Here is a 22,096-nt window from a genome sequence, read left to right as displayed (position 1 = left end):
GTATACCTCAGTATATTTTATAAAGTTATATAAATTTTATTTTTTTAAATGAAACATTACTGCCATCTTAGGGAATTACGAAGTGTGAGAGGGGAAAGAGCAGAGGGAGGAACAGGTTCCCCAGAGAGGTTTCATGTAGTACCCTTTTCTCCAAAGAGATACATTTTTCACACCCTCCTATTTATCCTCAATGAGGATTAGAGGGAAGCAATGTTTTTTTTTTTTCCTTCTTACAGTGGAAGATACTGTGACAAAGATTAAAACAGCTTATCAAAGGGCACAAAGCAGCAAAATAAGAGTGGTGCCGGGTCTCCTGACTAATAATAATAATAATAATTATGGTATTTGTTAAGCACTTACTATGTGTCAAGCACTGTTCTAAGCGCTAGCGTTTCAAAAATGAACTCATCCTCTCAGAATCAGTCTTGTTTTTTTTTTAACATTTTCAATTTCTTTCTGTTAAGGTTTACCTACTTATAAGTTTCATCCACTGAAAAAACAATAGCACACGGAATATTTCTAGTTCTGCTCCAACTTTTCCGATCAACAAAACCCCATTCAAATTTGACAAGTACGTGGCTGGCCAAGCTAATCTTTGTGAGAGGGAGGAATCAGGATCCGAACGATGGAAGACAGAATGAGAGTCGGACTCCTGAACTGAAAACGAATAGACAGGTGTTCAAGAGACACTTCAAATGGTCCACTTTTCCAAGGGACCTTTATGCACATGTGGTATTTGTTCCACGAGTAGTTGTCTACTTTATTTACGTACTCAATGTGACAATCAAGTTGACACTCTCAACACCACCCTCTCACTTGAACTCAATTTACTCGCTCCTCTATCCCTTCGTTGATCTTGTATTGAAGCAGCATGGCCTAGTGGGTAGAACACAGGCCTGAGAGTCAGTAGGTCATGGGTTCTATTATAGAAATATTATATTTCTCAGGAAGTGAGCCAGTTCAGTAAGAGTGTGAATTTCATCCAGTGTTGGGCTACAGACATCATATTTTAAAAAATCCATTAGCATCATTATGGTTGAGCTAGTCCAAATAAATACACAGCTATTAAGTCATAAGCTTAGATATAGACTAATCAATGAAAATTAACTTGCAAAAGCATGCTCCTCCCACCTTGAGCTAATGCGAGTTTCATTCTCAGATTTCTTTTTTTAAAAGTAGGTAATTCTTTTGGAGTCATAATAATAATAATAATAATGACATTTATTAAGCGCTTACTATGTGCAAAGCACTGTTCTAAGCACAGGGGAGGTTACAAGGTGATCAGGTTGTCCCACAGGGGGCTCACAGTCTTTAATCCCCATTTTACAGATGAGGTAACTGAGGCACAGAGAAGTTACGTGACTTTCCCAAAGTCACACAGCTGACAAGTGGCGGAGCCGGGATTTGAACCCATGAACTCTGACTCCAAAGCCTGGGCTCTTTCCACTGAGCCAAAACTTTTATACTGAGGGCATTTCAGATTAGGGTATGTTATACTGAACTAAAGTATAGAAACTTAAACAACTTAGAAAATGTGCACCTCTGGGTTTCTGAGTTTTAGGCCTGTGGGGAATAACAGAAGGCGATAATCCAAGGGGCAAAGTTGATACAAAGACATATAAATCCTTACCACTGGGTTATACTTCACATCAATAGAAACCTTTCTAGTAGGCTGAATAATCTTATAAACCTTATGAGATGAGATATGTTTCTCCTTTTCAAACTCAAATCCAGAGAGATTAGATTGAGAGAGCAATGTTCTTAATCTCTTTTACGAAAGAGAATTAGTCTTTCTGAATTTTGCAGTTAACTCGACTTTCTTTGGAAGAGTAGCAGATTTAACCAGGTTTTCTAATTGAGCAGAAAGAAGTTTTTAGTTTAAGTGAATTAAAAATGCTTAAAGAAAAACTACAGGAAGAAAGAAGTTGAAGTTCTGGTTATCAAAGGCTCTCCTGGAAATCAATGATTGTGCACCATGCTGCTTTACTTTCCAAAGGGGAAAAAAAGACTACAAACTTGCAAGAGCTTTTGGTAACCTCTTTTCTATAGTTGTTCTCTAGATTCTCTTGCGTGGAAATAAATTTGTTTTAAGCAAATAAGGTAGAATGGTGTCTGTTGCCTTCAACATCAAGGCCAATTTTCAGAAGGAATTAATTCATCCTCTCAGATTCCAGGTTTATTTTTGAAGATACGAGCATTACAATATAAACCCGTGGCTCATGAAAAATTTTGTTGATTGGCTGCATGTTTTAAACATGGGCACTAGTTAAGTAAGTGATAATGTAATTTTGGAGCTGGGGAGATGGCATGAAAGAAGCTGTATTAGGCTTATCTTCATAACAAGGAATGAAATTTTAAAAGTCATAAAGGGAATGAACAAAATCCACAAGGCCTGGGGGAAATCACTTAGATTTTAAGTTGGTTGAAAGTAACACTTCTTCACAGAGGGGTGTTTTTTTTTTTTTAGGTTTTCAGGCAAAAATTAATAGCAAGATCCGGAAAAGCTTGGTTAAATATCCAGACAAGGAAGCTTATTTTAAAGATGAGGAAACTGAGACACAGAGAAGTTAAGAAACTTGCCTAAGGTCACACAGCAGGCAAGTGATAGAGCTTAGATCTCCTCACTCCCAGGCCCATGCCCTTTGCAGTAGGCCACATTGCTCCTCTTTGATGATATCCCCCATTTTCAGTTTTTGGTATGCCCTCACCTAAAATGAACTTGAAACTTAGTTGTGCGTTGATGACATTGTTTATTTTTAAGTTCACATAGCTTACTGGCTTTTTTTATGAGTGTCTTGTTTATAAAATGTTGGGGATTTGCATAAATCAAATTAAAAGAACTAATGAGATCATCCATTCACATTTACTTTCTTCTCTAGAGGATCTTAAAAGTGACAGCCTTGTCAGAAAATCCTCCTTACCAAATGAAGAAAGGACAACCATATCACTGTTATGAGCTGTCATTAGTAATTTGGCAAAATAGAAAGCAGTTTAGCAGAGCAGAGAGAACATTAAAATGTGTGAAATATGTTCAACACCTGATTGGAAATGCATTTAGAGTCTGCAGTGAAATGACAGTCAGAATGTGTCTCTCAGGTAATTCCTGGGATAGTGTAATTCTTTGAAATTTGATAATGATTTTTAAAAAACTGGTCAAGTGTAGTGGCATGTGAGTGGAATACTCCATAGATATGGGCATTTACAGAATCCCTTTTCAAACAGAAACCAATTTATTTCCAAGAGGGGAAGATCAATTATCTATAATTTTTTTCAAAATGCTTTCCACAACTTCCTGGGAATTCATCAGCACATCACAACATTTTGGGATCTTAATTTATTCACAGGGGATGAGAGTGGTGGAAGGAAAAAAAATAGATGCTTCCAAAATTTTGTCCCAATCTGACATTTCTGTATATTAGTAGACAACCAATGATCCAAGTATTTTAGATTGAAAGAAAATGTTCTGGTCAATTCAAAGATTTTATGTTACAAAAAAGAGACTGATAAAGATGCTAACTTACAGTATCTGCATGTTGACATTAATGTGATCAATCAGCAAGAAAATCTATAAATATAAAATATTACTGGTTTTTCATTATCTCCCCATGAGTTGAATGAGTACACTGGCACCAGCATGGCACCAAACCAAGAGACATAAAGCCAGACAAACACTAAGTCCCCTTTTTGCAGCAAGATTCCTGAAACAATGTGGCCCCAGGGGAGAAGGAAGGTGGCTTTGGAAGTACCAAGGAATCAGACTGGTAAAGGCTCCCAAGTGGGAAAAGCTGGTGACTGAAAGGAGATCTTAGGTAGGATCCTGGGTTAGCCATCCCTACGTAGAAACAAGTAGCTTGAGCTAAATCAGACTCAATGACTTGAAAAATAAAATTCATGGCAGTCATTACTATCCATCTGTTGTTCCTATTTTTTAATGACTGAATGGGAACAGATACAACTTGGGGTGGGAGAGTAGTGGACAGAAGAGTCAAAACCCTAGAAATGAATTTCCAGATGCCAGAGAATTTCCAAAGTGGGACCCACCTACCATAACATGACAGATGGATTTACGATGTGGCTACAGTAAGCAGCAAAAATCCTTAACAAAAATATTTGGAATGTGGTATTTCATTCTGTTGCAGAGCAATAAACTGAAGCACTGTTCCTCGTGACTCAAATCAACCAGAGCAAGACTACTAGGAAATGATATGCATGTTCCCTATCCTGATTACCTTCCTTCCCTTAGGTCTGTCTGCACTTGCTTGCTGTTCCAAGATATATCATAATCTTTGCCTAGAGGTCTGGGATGGGGGACAGACCTAAAGCGAATTTTGCAGGCCAGCTAGAGTTCCTGGAAGTAAGCTAATGATTTCTGAAATATGCTCTCAAGTTTAGTGTAGCATATTGAATTGGAAAAGGCAGAGTGCTTCCATATCTTTTCTATTTCCTATGTGGAAAATACAATATTCAAAAATAAACAGAGAGTAGGGGCTCAGTCCACAACCCTTGTTAGGCACTTTGGATGTGTGTCATACAATTCAAAAGGAATGCATCAATGAAAATATCTAGCTTAGAAGATCAAGTAAATTAATATGAATCTAACTCTTTACCCTCTAAATGAAACTGCCCTTTTAGGAGAAAAGGCCTGCTTGGCAGGGAAGGAGAACAGTGTGGAAAGTCAAAATCATCAAAATTAAATTACATACCCAATAAAGAGAAGGTGCAGTGAAAGTTTTTATGTTCCAACTTAAGTGGGAGCATATACAGTGTGTTAAGGTCACTGAGACAAGATATAATAGAGGAAGCGTGGAGACCAGTTCTAGAAATCACCTCTTCTACAGTTCAATTAGGCACTCATTTCTTATTTTTGGCAACTTCTACTGAAGGAAGGAAGATGTTAATGCAGTCAGTGATTGGTCTAGGGTGCTAATTCTTCACAGCTGGAGATGTTTGCAGTTGTTATACAATTATGCCCTGTTGATGAGCATAAGCTAACATTAAATTCTGATGTTGGGAATTACCCCAAATTTGCTATTCAGAGTATCCAAAGGCAAGCGCGAAAGGGTGGAGTTAACACTGACATTCAACAATCAAGTTTATATTGGCATCGTAACCTCCACACAAGCATGACGATAGTTTGTCCGTATGCTGTTCAGAAAGATCTGAGTCAGTAATTGAGAACCAAACACTGATCATTTTAGGTAATATTTCACTGCTTGTACTTTGTTTCTAGAATAAGAGCATTAATATACCATAAAATAGCACAACCTCTTACTGCTGCTGATGAAGATGAAGACAAAAAATGAAAATAAATTAAATTGAAATGCTATTATTGCTACTCAACTACAATGGAAGGTTCAGGAAAAGAAGATCAGGCTATATTTAAAACCCAAACTGGAACATACTAATGATAACTTTTCCAAGTAATAGCAATACAAAAATAGAATTATTTAAAAAACCCAACTATATGGATTAATGTCTAAACCTTACACAAAGTTAAAGTTATGAAGTAACCAAGTAAAACATCAAGTAGCAGGGTTCGTTCCAAAAAAATACATAAATGCATAACATGAAATAAAAAATAAATTCATGGCATTAATACTTCATTAAAAAACAAAATTTTCAGCTTTTTCAGATGTATTTTAAAGACAATAAAGTTTTCACATACCTGGAATAGGCGAAGAGTCTACTGTCCCAGAGATCATGACTTCCTCTAGGACCGGAATGGAAGTAACAAGTATCGGTGCCATCAAACTGATTGAGCCCATCCTCAGAGTTTTTGGATGCATGACTGTGCACAACATCCAAGAGGACTGTGATGCCCATTGAGTGAGCAGTGTCAACGAGTTCCTTCAGTTCTTCAGGAGTTCCGTAACGGCTGAAAGTTAATTTCAAAAGTCAAAGTCAAAACATTAAGATTCCGATTCCAGAGACTGGCATTATGTTCCCTCCTCGCCCCACCCATCCCTTGTCATGGAACGAGAGCAACGTGAATTAAATTGGTGCAAGCATCCAGCTAATTCTGGAGAACAATCTTTCCCCCACCATCGCACTACATGAAGCTACGGTCAGAAGGTCATGGGTTCTAATCCCGCCTCTGCCGCGTGTCTGCTATTTGCTCTTGGGCAAGTCACTTCACTTCTCTGTGCCTCTGTTACCTCATCTGTAAAATAGGGATTGAGGCTCCATGTGAAACAGAGATGGTATCCAACCCGATTTGCTTGCATCTCCCCCAGTGTTGAGTATGGTGCCTGGCATATAGTAAGCTCTTAACAATTATCACAATTATCATTATGATTAGAGGCATGACCGGATAAGTCAGGAACACTCCCGAGCAGTGATTCTGGAGCAAGTGCAACCAAGGGTATTGCATTCTTCCAACTCCAACAAACACTTGTATGAGTTTGAGATGTACTGGTGCCAAAACTTCAACTTGAGTGTGGAGGTAAAAAGAGGCAGGTTTCAAAAAGTGAATAGCTAGGAAGCCACTAATTAGGTATATTATTACTACTATTACTACTACTACTACTACTAACAATGATGATGATGGTATTTGTTAAGCACTTATTACAATAATAATAATAATGTTGATATTTGTTAAGTGCTTACTATGTGCCAAGCACTGTTCTAAGCGCTAGGGTAGATACAAGGTAATCAGGTTGCCCCACGTGGGGCTTACAGTCTTAATCCCCATTTTACTGATGAAGGAACTGAGGCACAGAGGAGTTAAGTGATTTGCCCAAAGTCACAGAGCTGACATGTGAGGGAGCCAGGATTAGAACCCATGACCTCTGACTCCACAAAGCCCGGGCTCTTTTCCACTCAGCCACGCTGCTTCTCTGCTACTTATAACTTTCAAGGGACTATTCATCCATTCAATTGTATTTACTGAGCGCTTACTGTGTGCAGAGCACTTTACTAAGCGCTTGGGAAGTACAAGTTGGCAACATATAGAGACTGTCCCTGCCCCACAATGGGCTCACAGTCTAGAAGGTCACTAAGACTGTGATCTTTCTACTCAGTACATAAACAGACCTATTATTGGGGTTCAATAAATACTTTATTCAGCCCAGTAATCTCTCTAATAATGGCACTAAAAATGCAGAAAAAAATAACACATTAAATTGCATTGCATTCTGCCAAGCTTCTGGGTACAGTGCTCTGTCTTCTGTGTGCCATCCAAAGGAGTTTTCCATTGTTCTCTGGATCCTCTAATCTCAGTCTATGAAGAGGTTGGACTTCAGAGCCTGAGTACGCTCCCTCCCCGTGTGCATGGAAAGTGGGACAGAAAAAGTCCCCGCTCTTTTCTTAGTATGTTGGACCTAAACTCTGTAGGCAAGGGGCCGGTTACAGGGCATAACCCAGCTTTTACAATGAGCAAGAATGGCTAAGGTCAGAGGCAAGCTGGGCTAAGCAATTTACATGTGACACTTCCAGCCCTGGTACATTTCTATGTTCCTTTCTTCTTTCATTCATATTTATTGAGCACTTACTGGGTGCAAAGGACTGTACTAAGCACTTGTGCAATCTACACGATCACCAAGTGATTGCCCCCTGCCACCCACATGAACGCTGCATGCCACGCACTCGGCGGGATGCGGTGGGACAACCGGATGATAATGATAATGATGATGGCATTTTTTAAGTGCTTACTCCATGCCAAGCACTGTTCTAAGCGCTGGGGGGGATACAAGGTGTGATCAGGTTGTCCCACTTAGGGCTCACAGTCTTCATTCCCATTTGACAGATGAGGTAACCGAGGCACAGAGAAGTTAAGTGACTTGCCCAAGGTCACACAGCTGACACGTGGAGGAGCTGGGATTTGAACCCATGACCTCTGACTCCCAAGCCTGGGCTCTTTCCATTAAGCCACGCTCCTTCTTGATGACCCTGTATCTACCTCAGCACTTAGAACAATGCGTGGCACATAGTAAGTGCTTAACAAATACCGACATTATTGTTATACTGTAATAATAATAATAATAATAATAAACAGACACATTCCCTGCCCCTGTGTTTCTATAACTGTCCATGACACTGTATTTGAAGAAAAAAAAAATTGGGACAAATGGTCAACATGCTGCATAAGCTAATTCTTTAGACTACTTCAGAACTGAAAACAAGCCCGAAGTATATACCATTTCTTATTTTTTTCCAAGGGCTACACACTTTTCCAGAATCTTACCAAGTACACACTCACTGCAGGCAAATCCATTCACTGAATGGGGCTACTTCCTCTCAACACAAATCTTTGAGACAGCACCCAAAATTTTGACGGGCGACAAATGAATACCAAATGCAATTAAAAATATTTCCCCTGCTCTGGGCAGAATAATCTTAGGAAAATAATGTGAATATCACGGGAGAATCCCTGTTTTATTCCCCAAGCTTGTTTTGTTTTACTCTATTACTTCAAATAAAAAGTTCTATGTATATATGCTTATTATCTTACCTTGATGCAGCAAAGAAGCTTGTGACTTGATAACCAAAACTTGCATAGTAGGCATGCTCCATAATAGCCATCATCTGAATGCAGTTGTACCCTGTTTAAATATGAAGTGAATCCTCTGACTGAATGGATAGGAAACATTTTAAATGCATCAATATGGAACTCCTTTTACTACCCAACTGAATTTGAAAATAATCAAAATTTCACATTTAACCTTGATATATGTTGGCAAAAGGTTTGGTCTTTATCCAAATTATCACTGCATACCTTGTATTCTGATTGACTTTATAAAAAATAAAATATAAATTAGTTGTAATTTCACTTGGCAATATTAACTAAGATGGTAATTATAATACAAACAACAATTGCATTTTAATATTCACATTAAGTGACAAAAGCAAAACAAGACATTATTACATGTGGTTTAACTTGTGGTTTACACTCTGAAACTTGATTTGTGTATTTAATCATGGCATTGTTTGAGATGAGTTTGAATGAGTTTGAGATGGAAGAATTTTGTTCTGATGTCTGTAGTTCCACCAGCAGTGCCCCAAGGGTTTGAACACAAGAATGGGGAAATCGTGCTGTGGATCAAGGGCTGTGGGTTGGCGGTATGACACTGGCGGAGGGACAGGGGAGCAAGAGAATTGTGCTCAATGAAGAGGGCCAAAGTGTTGAGGGGGTGGATTTCTGCATCTAATAAAGGTAGGTTGGGAATAGAAGCGAAAATGACTATGATGACTAGAAAACTGGGGGAGGTCAAAGGATCGGTGTTCTTTCTGGGAGAATAAGATGATTTTGTACTGTTGGAGCAAATGGAGAGTAAAGGTAGGTGACGAGTTTGTGGTCAGAGAGGAGAATTTCAAAGTTGGTGAGGTTAATAAATGTACGATGACTAGAGATGATGGATTGATTATGCATCCAATTGCTTAGTGGATGAGGTGGAGTTGAGGGATGGAGAGGAAGTTGGGCAGAAGGAGGGTTGTAGGGAACATCCCGTATATGAGAATGCACAAACTATTTTAGTAACTATGCTATGACCATAGTCATTTTACCCACACTGCCAATATTACGACACGAAAAAGTTAAGGTTTCGAAAATAGTAAGCAAAATGAAACACGTATTTCTCAACTATCCAATGGTATTAGAGGCATCTTCCTAAATAGACAGCAATTATCCTTAACACATTGTATTGGAATAATCTCTTGGCTTTTCTTAAGCAATAAATTGGGTCATATACTCTATCTAAGTCCATTTTCTAAGATCAAATTAGAGCAAGCAATTTTGAGAAGTCTAAAATCAAAATGCATTTCTATTAAACATTTAATCTTAACCCAAGAAGATCCTTATAATTAGCTTTTTCAATATGAGCACAAACTCATTAAAAATGTATCCAAGTGTAAAAAAAAAAATCACAGTTATTACTTACCAAGGTCCTTTATTCTCGGTAGGACATTACATGTAAAGTGTTTATATGAAGCTACTTTTCCTTCATGAGAAGAAATTCCAACATGGCATTCATAGATCCTTAAACTTTGTGGCTTCTTCGGTCGAGAATGTTTGCGCTGTAAAAGAAGATACAGTGGCTATCAGGATGTAAAGGATAAAATATGTCACAGGTATAAAAAATATGATGATAGAGATTAAAAAGTCAAAAGATCCTCAATGTCATCAGTACTTCAGGTTACTAAATACCAATTTGTAAGCAATACAAATAAGAATTTAAGAGTGGACAATCCCACGATAATGAGAATGTGACTGGAAAGGAGGGCTCTGAAGGGGACCTTATAATAAGGCCCACTACTTGCTGCCACCACAACAAAAACCAGGAATTTTAACAGGTTTATGAAGAATTAATAAATAGGGGTAGTTTCAGAGAGAGCTGATTAGAGGAAAAAGTAAGTCACATTTAATGGCAAATCTTAAATCAAAAGGATTGGTTCAAGAAGGGAAACCATCACATTTCCTGTCCTCCCGGGCATTTTTTTTTACTATTGCCTGAGACAAAACATTGTTCTGTACTAGAAAGGCCACTGATTGGGCCTAGTGATGCTCATGTTCTTATCTTTACCAAGTTTTTGTGGGAGAGTAACAGACAGAGTAAACCTGTTAGAAAGTGGACAGAAGAGAAGAAGGAGGCTGAAATGTAGTTACAGTATCAGAAAAGAGAAACTCAAGAAGGGACCAAGGCTAGAAGAAACAGCAAAAAGCAGGAAGGAAAATGTGGAAGAGACAATAAGGGAACATGGGGAGATGTGGAAAAAGGAAGGTAAGACACATTAGAAGGCCAGGAAGGCGGACTCAAAGAGACAAAGGAAATTAATCAATCAATTGTATTTCTTGAGCACTCAATGTGTGCAGAGCACAGTAGTAAACACTAGGGAAAATACAATGTATCAGAGTTGGTAGACACATTCCCTGCCCAAAATGAGAGAAAGATCTGACCAAGGATGAGAAGGATATCAGGTGAATATCTCCCAAAGTAGTCAATAAGTATACTTAAACAATGTTTCCACAACAAACAGCACATTTTAGAATGAGAGTTTTTCATTGATGGAATACAGGAAAAACAAAAAGGCCATAAGGTCATGCACACATCTTTTCCCGTCCAACTAAAATGAAATGTCTTAGTAAATGTTTTAGCCAAGGAATAGGAAAAGACAAATAACCCTCTTCCTCCCTCCCCATCCGCCCCCCCAAAAAAAAACCCCAAAGCAAAAGACAATGAATGCAAAAATAAAAGCAATACATTTGCATTGTTCTTATGGTTTTCAGTGGGATGTTTAGAAATGACTGCTAATTTGGAAAAAAGTTTAAATGCAAGGTTTCTCTAATAAAGATTTAAGGATTTAATTGAGTGAGAATGTAAGTATCAATCAATCGTATTAATTGAGCATCAGTGTGCAGAGCAGTAAGCATTTGAGAAGGCACAGCAGAGTTAGACAGTCTTCCCTTTAAAGAGCTCTGCAATCTAGCACAAGAGCCGTACACTAAAATATTATTGAGATAAAATTTCAAAAAGTATCCTGCCTGAATTCAGGTGTTCTATACAATTTTAAAAAGTGTTCTTGCCAAACAGAAACAAATAGTGCTGTCAACATCTCAAATTTCCTCCTCAGTGCTTCCAGAACCTCCTTGCATAAACAGTCAACATAAGATCAAAAGGGTAACACAGAGTTACCAAAAGTAGTCATTTCCAAGTAGTTGGAGTGCTAACCACAGGACTTGGATTTAATCTTTAGCAATGAAAGTCCATATTGGGATGAGCAGTGTTTATTCATTCCAACAAAGGAATGTTTACAAGCACAGAGACCATTGACGGTTGAAGGACACAGCAGTAAAATTGTTCTGAAACACTCCTTAGGTGTGCCATCCAGGGGACCCATCTAAAACCATCCTGATTTAAAGCATCCAATCATAATGTTTTAGTGGAAAGGTGATCTCTGCCATACATGGAAATGAACATTTTTAGAGGTGGGTTATTTTTACCCTGCTCTGCTCCAAGTCCCTGGCTTTAATACAAAATCCAAAAGCAAAAAAAAAAAGAAAAAAGACTTCATATATCAGGGACAGTGATGCAAGCAAGGGCAGATACCCATCTCAGTCAGTACACAAATCAGTCACCTCCTTTTGTTCATCTTAAGCTGCATGCCTTAGCCTGTTTTTGTTTTCTTGATTTAGTTTCCTGCTTCCCTGTATTACTGCCTCATTCTGCTTATGTAGAAATTTATCAGCACAATAAAACTGAAAGCTGCCACTGAACTACATTAAGTACTTGGATAGGTATGGCTTCTCTGGCCCTGGCTGACCAAAAATTCCGGCCTCTTTCAACTTAGAAGGCCACAGCAGCCTTTTCAAAGCTGATCAACAATTTATATTCATTTACTTTTCCTCATGTAGGTCTGCAGCCAGAGCACCAAGATGGCATACTGTAGTACATGGGTAACTAACTTGAAGACTTCCAGTGATGTTTGTGATTGCCTGAGTATGAGCAATTTGAAGAGTTTCCTAATATAGTGCTCTTGAAGTGAAATGGCAAGGCACACATTTGCTACATGTAAAGAAGCCCTACATAAGAATATTGGCTTAGGATAGTGCACCTACAATAACATTACAACTAGGCTAGCAACATCAAACATGTAGCCATGAATCTGTGTTCTGCTGTATGGCCTCTTCAACAGCATACATAACTTCTTTCACTTTATCTGGATAATTGCTGCACTGTAATATAAATCAGTAAGTAAGAAATCTTACAACAGATGGTTAAAAAACAAAAGTATATTAAAAAGGCTAAACAGTGATATCTAAATTTGAAGTTATATGCAGTGATCTTACTTATTCAGTCATATTTAATGAGCTCTCACTGTGTGAAGAGCACTGTACTAAGCACTTAATACTTACTTGATATGATTGCTCTGGGTCCCAGTGTATCCAATCATAATTCACCTTATCACCTTCACGAATCACATATTTTGCCCATGGTGAAATTCGGTAGAGGATCTGTCCAGTTTTACTAGCAATAACCACCTAAAGAACAAAATGAAGTTATTTTTAAAATCACCTGAACGATCATGAATTGTGAAGCTGCCAAATCATTTTTGAAAATAACCACAGGCATTTTATTATGAACGTACTCTTAAAACAAGGCTGTGAGGGCTTCCCAATTATGAGAAGGTGACTTGTTGAGGGGTATCAATTAAAATATAACTAACAGTTAACTGATACACAGAAATGAGACCCAATTAGCTAGTTGAGCCCTATTTTTAACAGCACAGCTGTTTCCATAAGTCTGTTGTGGGCAGGAAACATGTCTAATGTCCCTGCTGTACTTTCCATATATTTATTAAAATGCATTGCATTCAGTTGGTGCTCAATGAACACCGCTACCAGTACTATTCATGTAGAGGAATATTCTCGAATCAAGGCCCTCTCTTTTCCTCGGTTCCCCCTCCCTTCCACATCACCTACACTCGCTCCCTTTGCTCTTTCCCACCTCTTCCTGCCCCATAGCGCTTATGTATATGTATATATATATATATATATATATAATATAATAATAATGTAATTCTATTTACTTATATTGATGCTTTTTTATTTGTTTTGATGCCTGTCTCCCCCCATCTACACTATAAGCCCAGTTTGGGCAGGGATTGTCTCTATTGCTGAATTGTACTTTCCAAGCACTTAGTACAGTGCTCTACACACAGTAAGCGCTCAATAAATATGACTGAATAAATGAACTGCAAGCATAAGGGTGTTCCGTCAGGGCATCATCCATGGAGTGCAGGAGCTAGAGCCACTCAGAATTGGCTGTACCACTCCAGAGATTGGGGCTGAAACCTTGGAGACTGCATCAATGGAGCACACTGTTTTCCTGTGGAGGACTGAACTATTCATGACTTAACATTAAGTGAGAATGTCAAAGTGTTCCTATTCCATGCTTAATTTTCAACTATCTAGTATAGTGTGTGCATACATACACACACTCACCAGTACAGTCAAGCTATCACCATTAATAATGACAAGAACAATAACAGCATTATAAACTGTGGTATTTGACACAGTTTCTGTCTCACATGGGGCTCACAGTCTAAAGGGATAAGAAACTTAATCCCCATTTTACACAAGCCCAGAGAAATTAAGTGACTTGCCCAAGGCCATAAAGCAAACTAGGAGTGGAGTTGGAATTAATGTCTAGACCCGTTCTCTTCCCACTATGCAATGCTGCTTTTCTCTAAGCATGCTGCTTCTCTGTTGAGTATAAAAAATCAGTGCTCTGCACACAGTAAGCGCTCAATAAATACGATTGAATGAATGAATATAAAAAGGGCTCTCAGGGTCCACCTGGGTAGGTATAACTAATGGTTTTCTAGAAGGATAAAGTCTTGGATCCTAAATTAGAAAACATAATTTGTGGATTACATTATAATTTTTAAATGAATATTTTAACAAAATTAATAAAAATGAACTTTTAAAAACCAGTGTATATTTGTATACATACACCTACATTTCTACCTTAGTTTACCAGATTGTTAATACTTTAAAAATAAAGCTCCTTATTTTTATGTGAAATTTAAAAAAACCCTAAACTAATCTTATTTTTAAAGTTATTAGATATACTATTAATATAATTTATTTTGGGGTCTACACTTTTATTAGACCCATTTTATCCTTCAAAAAGATTATGCACAGATTAAGACCTCTGTGCCCTAGAGAATAGAGAATAAATTTATTCACGAATAAAAGGCACAAATTAATTTTGTGAACATCGTGAATGCCAGAATCAAGCAAAAAAGTGGGCAATTATCTTAACAGGTCATCAAAATAACATAACCACTATTCTTATCCAAAAGTTGCACCTAGGTACTAAGAAGTGCCACAATCTTCTACTAAATTAGTTTGTTCCTAATTGATGAAAGGTTTGAGAGAAGCAAAATAATTCTATAATAAAAGCTACCAAGAAAATATGGGCATTTTAGTGATTCAAAGAATGGACTAATAATTCAGACTCTTAAATTCAACTAACTGTAAGAATTTAAGTCAACGTTTTGTTCTTACTACAAAATGCAGATATTTAAACTCACTGAAAAGAAATCCAAATGCTTAAACCCTTAGAGATTTGAATTTTTGAAAATCAGGGCCAAAATTTGATAATAAAATCTAAATCATATTCTACTCATAGCTACTGTTTACCGTCTCTCTCTTTCGAGAAAGAAAATTGGCTATTAATATAAAAAAATCATTTGTCTTATAAGACGAAGTTGGGAGACCCAGTTTTCTACTTCCAGCTCCACCACTTTCTCTGCTATGAGACTTGGGGCAAGTCACCTAGTCTCTCTGCTCCAGCTGCCTCATCAGTAGACTAGGGATAAGATTGTTGCTCTCCCTAACTCTTATATGTGGATTGTGGGGGATAGATAGCATGCCCAATCTGACTAAATTGTATCTGTTTTAGCACTCAGTCCAGTGCTGGGTACAAAATGCTTAATACACACCATTTTATTCTGTGTTAGATAAAAGCTTTCTAAATTTTATATTTGAAGTAAGCGACAATTAGAAGACTCTAGGAAGTCCAGATTTATTCCTGTAGTGCTAAATTCAGCATCTGAACAGATTCAAAAACTTCACGGACGCTTTGGTCTCTATGGTTTGGTTTAATTAACACTTTGCCTTTTGGTTAATGCTATTTTTAAATTTAAATGACATTTCATTAGGCAGAAGGTAACTAAAAAGCACACCATCATCATTCCAGAATTCCAAATGTAAATTCTAGTAACCCATATTTGTTCCTACAATAATTTCTCTCTCATTGTGGCCCTATTATTTTAAAGTACCCCAAATCTTACCAGTCCTTCAGTCACCTTTTGCCCATAAATATTTATTTATGCCCATCCTCAGCACTGGCAAATAAAACAATTGTGATATCTGTTATGAGCTTACTATGTTCTAAGCACTGTATTAATCATTGGGATAAAGGCAAGATTATCAGGTTGGATCCAGGCCTGTCTTCCATAATGCTCACAGTATACATGGTAAGGAGAGCAGGTATTAAATTCCCATTTTACAAATGAGAAAACTGGGCACCAAGAAGTTAAGTGACTTGTCCAAGGTCATACAGCAGGCAAATGGTGGAGCTAGGATTAAAACCCAGACCTCCTGACTCCCAAATACATGCTGTTACCATTAAGCCATTATGATCCCCTTCTATACTTTTCATTTATTCTATTTTCACTGTTTAGGTCTCCACCAACAGAATGTAAATACTTCATGGCCAGGATATACCCTCTCTTTCTGTTGTACTTTCCTAGTATTGCACACTGAATTTAGTATATGCTTAATAAATACCTAACTACTACTACCAAAATAAATGTTCCAATCACACCTAGCTGCATGTCAAATTCCACACACTGTCAACACCTAGAAGAATGCAAAATGAAAAAAAAGGATATTTAAGAAATGATGCACCCCGAATAACTACCCTCCAAGGTACTGTAAATTTTCTGCATTTACCCATGATGGCTCTTAAAGTCACATAAGCAAAACACATTCCAAAAGGATTGTTCCTCTAGCAAATTATTTTAACTTGTGTTTGTTACAACTGGGAAAAAAACACATTCTTATAACAAACAAGGTAGAGACATTCAAGAATGAATGAAGCGATTGGAAAACACATCAAATCTGGCCTTCAACTGAGTCCACAAATTATTTGGAGACACCCATAATGGATATATTTATAAAATATTCTGTATCACAGTTTTCCAATGTCACAAACAAATGTACATTCAATTTCTGCTTTGAGTCTAGAGGCTCACATATAAATCTCGATTAACCATTGCATTCTGCCAAATTGATAAAGTGATACACTTGGATGAAAAGGAAGTGCAAAGGGATGCTCACAGAATGCTACATATAAAAATCTCAAGTGATGGTTTTCAAATCTTCAGTGAAACATGGACTTCAAAATATTTTTTAAAAGAACCTTACCATTTGGGAGCTGGAAACTGAATATGATCTAAAGAAGATATTTGCATGTGCATATAAGGGCATATATATGCACACATATTTTCATAATCTTATAGAAAAAATGACTCAATCCTCTATCTTTAAATTATTTATGGAGAACTAAAATTGGCAGCACAGACTACCTTCCATTTTTCTTAAACTGCATTTTTCAAGATTTATATGGTAACCATTCTTCACAAACAGTCATTTAGAAAGTTATTTTTGAATAATCTGCAAATTTCAGAGCAAGCTATCCACTTTGTGGTCACAAGTGAGGGGCAGCAAAGAGGAAGGAAATAACTGAAAATGATGTTTGTCCTGCGATACTTGCTATCCTATTTCATATTGAACTTAAAAATTATTTTTTGTTACTGATTAATACTTTGTGTTAAGATTTTGATGAGTAAAAGAAAAACCCTCAGAAATGATAGGCATATTAGCCAGTCTCAGCTATGATTAGATAGATGTTGTACATTTCCTCCACTGTCACTAAATCTTTCTGTTCTCACGGTAAAGTCTGTATATTTCTGCTTCACTTGTTTTCAACTTGTCCTTTTACTTTCACTTAATTCTTTGCCCCTTTATTCTACAGACACCTCTCCTCTTGTCAAAAACTTTCAGTGATTATCCATTTGTATGTTTGCATTATAAAAGAAATTTCTGAACAGTAGCTTTAAGGGACTCCAACAGCTCTCTTCCTCATCTATCCACTCCCCTTTTAGCAATGTCAGAAGTAGTAGTAATAATAATAATAATATTGAACACCATTTGTTATAATGCACCATAGTGACAGGTTGGAAAGTACAACGCAAGGAATGGCTCATTCCCTGCTCACTAGGAGCTTACAGTCTACCAGGGTAAATAGCTGACTATATGTTCAGGGTAGTCAATAATCAGTGTGCAACTGAATCAACATACATAATACAAAAGTATTGAGAAATAGTATAAGTAACTGCATTTGTGCTGAAGGTGGCTAGTGGATTTGTACGATTAAGGGTTCTGGTATTCAATCAGGATAGGCTTGCTGGAGGGGTAAGGCTGTGAGAAGGGCTTTAAGTTTGGAACAAGCTCTGTTCTGTCAAATTTGGTATCAGAGAGAGTTCTAGGATAGTGTAAGAGTGAATAAGGTATGGTTAGCTTGAAAGGACTGATATCTGAGGAGTAGCAAGCAAGTGAAGAGACACTTGAGTAAGGTGGCCATTCTTCACAACATCACCTTCTCAACAATCTTACCTCCAACTCCAGGCTCATACTCTTCTTCCTCACTGGACCTCCCCCTTCCCCTTCAAATTCATTAGTCCTCAAATGTCCTGATCTTCAAAGCCCTACTAAACCCCCACGTCTTGGAGGAACTTTCCCCAATTATTATTTCTTCTCCATAGGTCACATCCTCTCAATCAACAGTATTTATTGACTGCTTGCACTGAGCAAAAATTGTACTTAAGGGCTGGGGTAACAGGGTTAGTAGAGAGGGTCTCTGCCCTCAAGAAGACTACAACCTAGCAAGGAGACAGGCATTAACATATATTACTGGCAGGGGGAAATGATAAGAGTTTAAAGATACATTAGCAATACCAGGAGAGGGAGGTGAGTAATAATAATAATAATAATGGCATTTATTAAGCACTTACTATGTGCAAAGCACTGTTCTAAGCACTGGGGAGGTTACAAGGTAATCAGGTTGTCCCACGGGGGGGGCACACAGTCTTTATCCCCATTTTACAGATGAGGTCACTGAGGCATAGAGAAGTTAAGTGACTTGCCCAAAGTCACACAACCGACAAGTGGCAGAGCCGGGATTAGAACCCACGACCTCTGACTCCAAAGCCCGGGCTCTTTCCACTGAGCCACACTGCTTCCCTGTACCCAAGGGCTTAAGTCTCATTTCAGGAGTCATGCCTTACAGCAGCAATTATTCATTCATTCATTCATTCATCCATTCAACTGTATTTACTGAGCACTTACTATGTGCAAAGCACTGTACTAAGATCTTGGGAGAGTAAGTCTACCAATAAACAGTCACATTCCCTGTCTACAATGAGCTTACAGTCTTGAGGGGAAGACAGACATGAATATAAATTACAGACATGTACATAAGGGCTGTGGGGCTTGGATAGAATATGAATAAAGGCAGCAAGTCAGAGCAATGCAGAAGGGAGTGGGAGGAGAGGAAAGAAAGGCATAGTTAGGGAAGGTCTCTTGGAGGAGAAATGCCTTCAGTAAGGCTTTGAAGTGGGGGAGTGTAACTGTCTGTCAGATATGAGGAGGGAGGACACTTCAGGCCAGAGGCAGGACCTAGGGGGAAGAAGTCAGCGGCGAGATAGATGAGATCACGGTACAATGAGAAGGTTAGCATTAGAGGAGCAAACTGTGTGGGCTGGGTTTTAATAGGAGAGTAGGGAGGTGAGGTAGGAGGGGGCACGGTGATTAAGTACTTTAAAACCAGCGGTGAGGAGTCTTTGTTTGATGTGGAGGTGGATGGGCAACCACTGGAGTTTCTTAATGAGTGGGGAAACACTGAACATTTTTGTAGGAAAATGATCTGAGCAGCAGAGTGAAGTATGGACTGGAGTAGGGAGAGACAAGAGGCAGGGAGGTCAGCAAGGAGGTCGATATAGTAATAAAAGTGGGATAGGATAAATGATTGGATTAATGTAGTAAGAGTTTGGATGGAGAAGAAGGGGCAAAATTTAGCGATGTTGTGAAGGTGGAACCGACAGGATTTAGTGATGGATTGAATATATGGGTTGAATGAAAGAGACGGGTCAAGGATAATGCCAAGGTATGGGCTTGTGAGACAGGAAAGATGGTGGTATTGCTACAGTGATGGAAAAGTGAAGGGGAGGACAAGGTTTGGGTGGAAAGATAAGAAGTTCTGTTTAGGACATATTGATTCTTGAAGGCAGGAAGAAATGTGAGACTGCTGAGGAGGAGAGAGATCAGGGCTGGATATGTAGATTTGGATATCTTCCACATAGACGTGATAGTTGAAGCCATTACGTACTCCAACTTTTCATAACTCTGCTCCCTACATGGAAAGGGGCTAGAAAAGTCACACTACTGAATTTTCATGGACAAAGTCAAGAAAGCAAGAGATTCTCTGTGACACTCACACATGCCCTCTCACCATCAGCAGCAGCTTCAATTCGGAATATGCTGTACTTAAGTCAAAACTATCCCCATTTTTTTCCATTCATTCAATCAACTGTATTTATTGAGCTTTTACTGTGTGCAGAACACTGTACTAAGTGTGTTTCCAGTAAATTCTCTATGGAAAAATCCTGTGGCATGTAGTATTTTAGAATTCTGATTCTCTTGTATGTATTTCTCTCAAATGGCATATCAACCTTGTGGTAAGTTTGATGAGATAAGGATTTTTTACAGTCCACTTGAAGGTTGACATCCAGGCACTGCCTGATTAAACACCCAGACTTTTGCTCCCCAATAAAACAAAAAACAAAAAACAAAAAACAAAGTTAAATGGCATACCCCTTTCAGAAGGACAGTGTACTCTGAAGATCAATCAGTAAACAGATAAGCACGGAAAGGCCACTGATTTTGAAAGATAAAATTGAAATATGTTTTCCCCATTTTCTGTTTACTTATTGCTAATAGCTATGCATTTTTCCATGTAATATTCTGGCAATATTTAACAGATATGAGGTATTACCTATTGAATTTGGCATAGGTGTGGATTCAAATCATCTATGAGGTACAGGGATATCTGAATTTTTTATTTATAAATCTGCTTCCTTTCAACTCTGAGCCTTATTTGCAGAGAATGTTGATGGTACAGACATTAAAGGAGATTTACTAAAATGACCCAGGGAAATTAGCAGTTGGGACATTATGCATTATTCTTTCATCATGATCATAGCTTCAAACCTCTCAAAACAACTGTTGGTAAATGTGGCTTTTTATGCCAATGACATAGAATTAATTGGCCATCAAAGACTGACGATATTTAACATAATGATTGAGTGAACCCAGTTTTTATATAAATATGCAAATGTCAAAGACGTTGTTTACAAGGTCAATAAACAAAAGCTATTCTCTTCATATTCATCAATTTTTAGTACTTCATTAAAATCTGATATGTATAGGAAATACATTTTACAAAAAGCACATTAGAGGTTTTGGGGGTTTTTTTAACCTTTATTCAAAATGCCTCAGAAAAATGGCATGACTATTTGGTCTTAAAATAAGTACAATTTCCATCACTAGGTGTATGCATTTCTCTCAAATGGCATATCAACCTTGTGGTAAGTTTGATGAAATAATTATACTTTAAAAGCAATTAACTCAAAACCTACCAATTTATTTTACAATGTGTGGTTTGAGAGGAAAAGCAACTGAGAAAGTCCTGGGGAGGGATGGTTATAAAAGACTATGTTAAGTGATGCATCTCTTCATTTTCATCCTTTGGAACACTAAATTGTTTTTCACACTTGGAAAATGTTGATTCTTGAAATCTTAATTATGCATTAAAGGTAACTTTTAATGCTATGGCTAATAAACATACCTCTTCCTATTTTACTTGTGAGGCTGAATCGATCTATCAATAAATGCGATTTACTGAGGGCTTACTGGCTGGAAAGCACTGTACTAAGCACCTGAGAAAGTATAATGCAACTGAGTTGGTAGCCCTGATCTCAGCCCAAAGGGACCAAAGACAACCTGGAGAGCAGCAAATGTAACATGGCATTAGACTTTGTGCTGAACATGCCCTAGGGTTATTTAAAGGTAATTAAAGTTGCTCCTGAAGGACAATAATACTTACTACAAGTAGAAAAACAGGGTAGTGCAACACAGGAAGCCACAACATGAACGCCTAACACTAAGCGCTTAGTACAGTGCTCTGCACATGGTAATCGCTCAATAAATGTGACAATGAATGAACGAATGATAGGTCAACCTTTATAAGAAGACAATAATTCAACAGTTCTGAAATTCTCACCAAAACCTCAAGGAAAAATGTGAAGTTGTTCATTTGTGACTTTCAAGTTCTAGATAGGTCCCAATTTAAAGTTACTTCTGTTTGTCACTTTTTCCCTTTAATTTCTGCTATAACTTTACAACTTAGTACATACATGCTTTTTTTCCCATCCTCAGCACATTAAGGGGGGGGGAGGGGGAAAGAGAGGGAGA

At 37.8% G+C, this 22,096-nt stretch overlaps 1 protein-coding gene across 1 annotated transcript in view; it reads right to left on the bottom strand.

The window, feature by feature from the left end:
• The window catches only part of GBE1 (1,4-alpha-glucan branching enzyme 1), a 180,155-nt gene that overhangs the window by 80,321 nt on the left and 77,738 nt on the right, over window positions 1-22,096 (bottom strand). Inside the window, exons 4-7 of the mRNA XM_038766124.1 lie at window positions 12,848-12,973; window positions 9,876-10,011; window positions 8,450-8,540; window positions 5,666-5,875 (exon numbers count right to left, since the gene is read on the bottom strand). Of these exons, the coding sequence (XP_038622052.1) occupies window positions 5,666-5,875; window positions 8,450-8,540; window positions 9,876-10,011; window positions 12,848-12,973 (563 nt within the window). The remainder of the gene's footprint in view (window positions 1-5,665; window positions 5,876-8,449; window positions 8,541-9,875; window positions 10,012-12,847; window positions 12,974-22,096) is intronic.

This window comes from Tachyglossus aculeatus, chromosome 24 (assembly GCF_015852505.1).
Source record: "Tachyglossus aculeatus isolate mTacAcu1 chromosome 24, mTacAcu1.pri, whole genome shotgun sequence".
Classification (NCBI taxonomy): domain Eukaryota; kingdom Metazoa; phylum Chordata; class Mammalia; order Monotremata; family Tachyglossidae; genus Tachyglossus; species Tachyglossus aculeatus.
The sequence above is the reverse complement of the archived record's forward strand: the minus strand, read 5'-3'. Positions and strand labels throughout refer to the sequence as shown.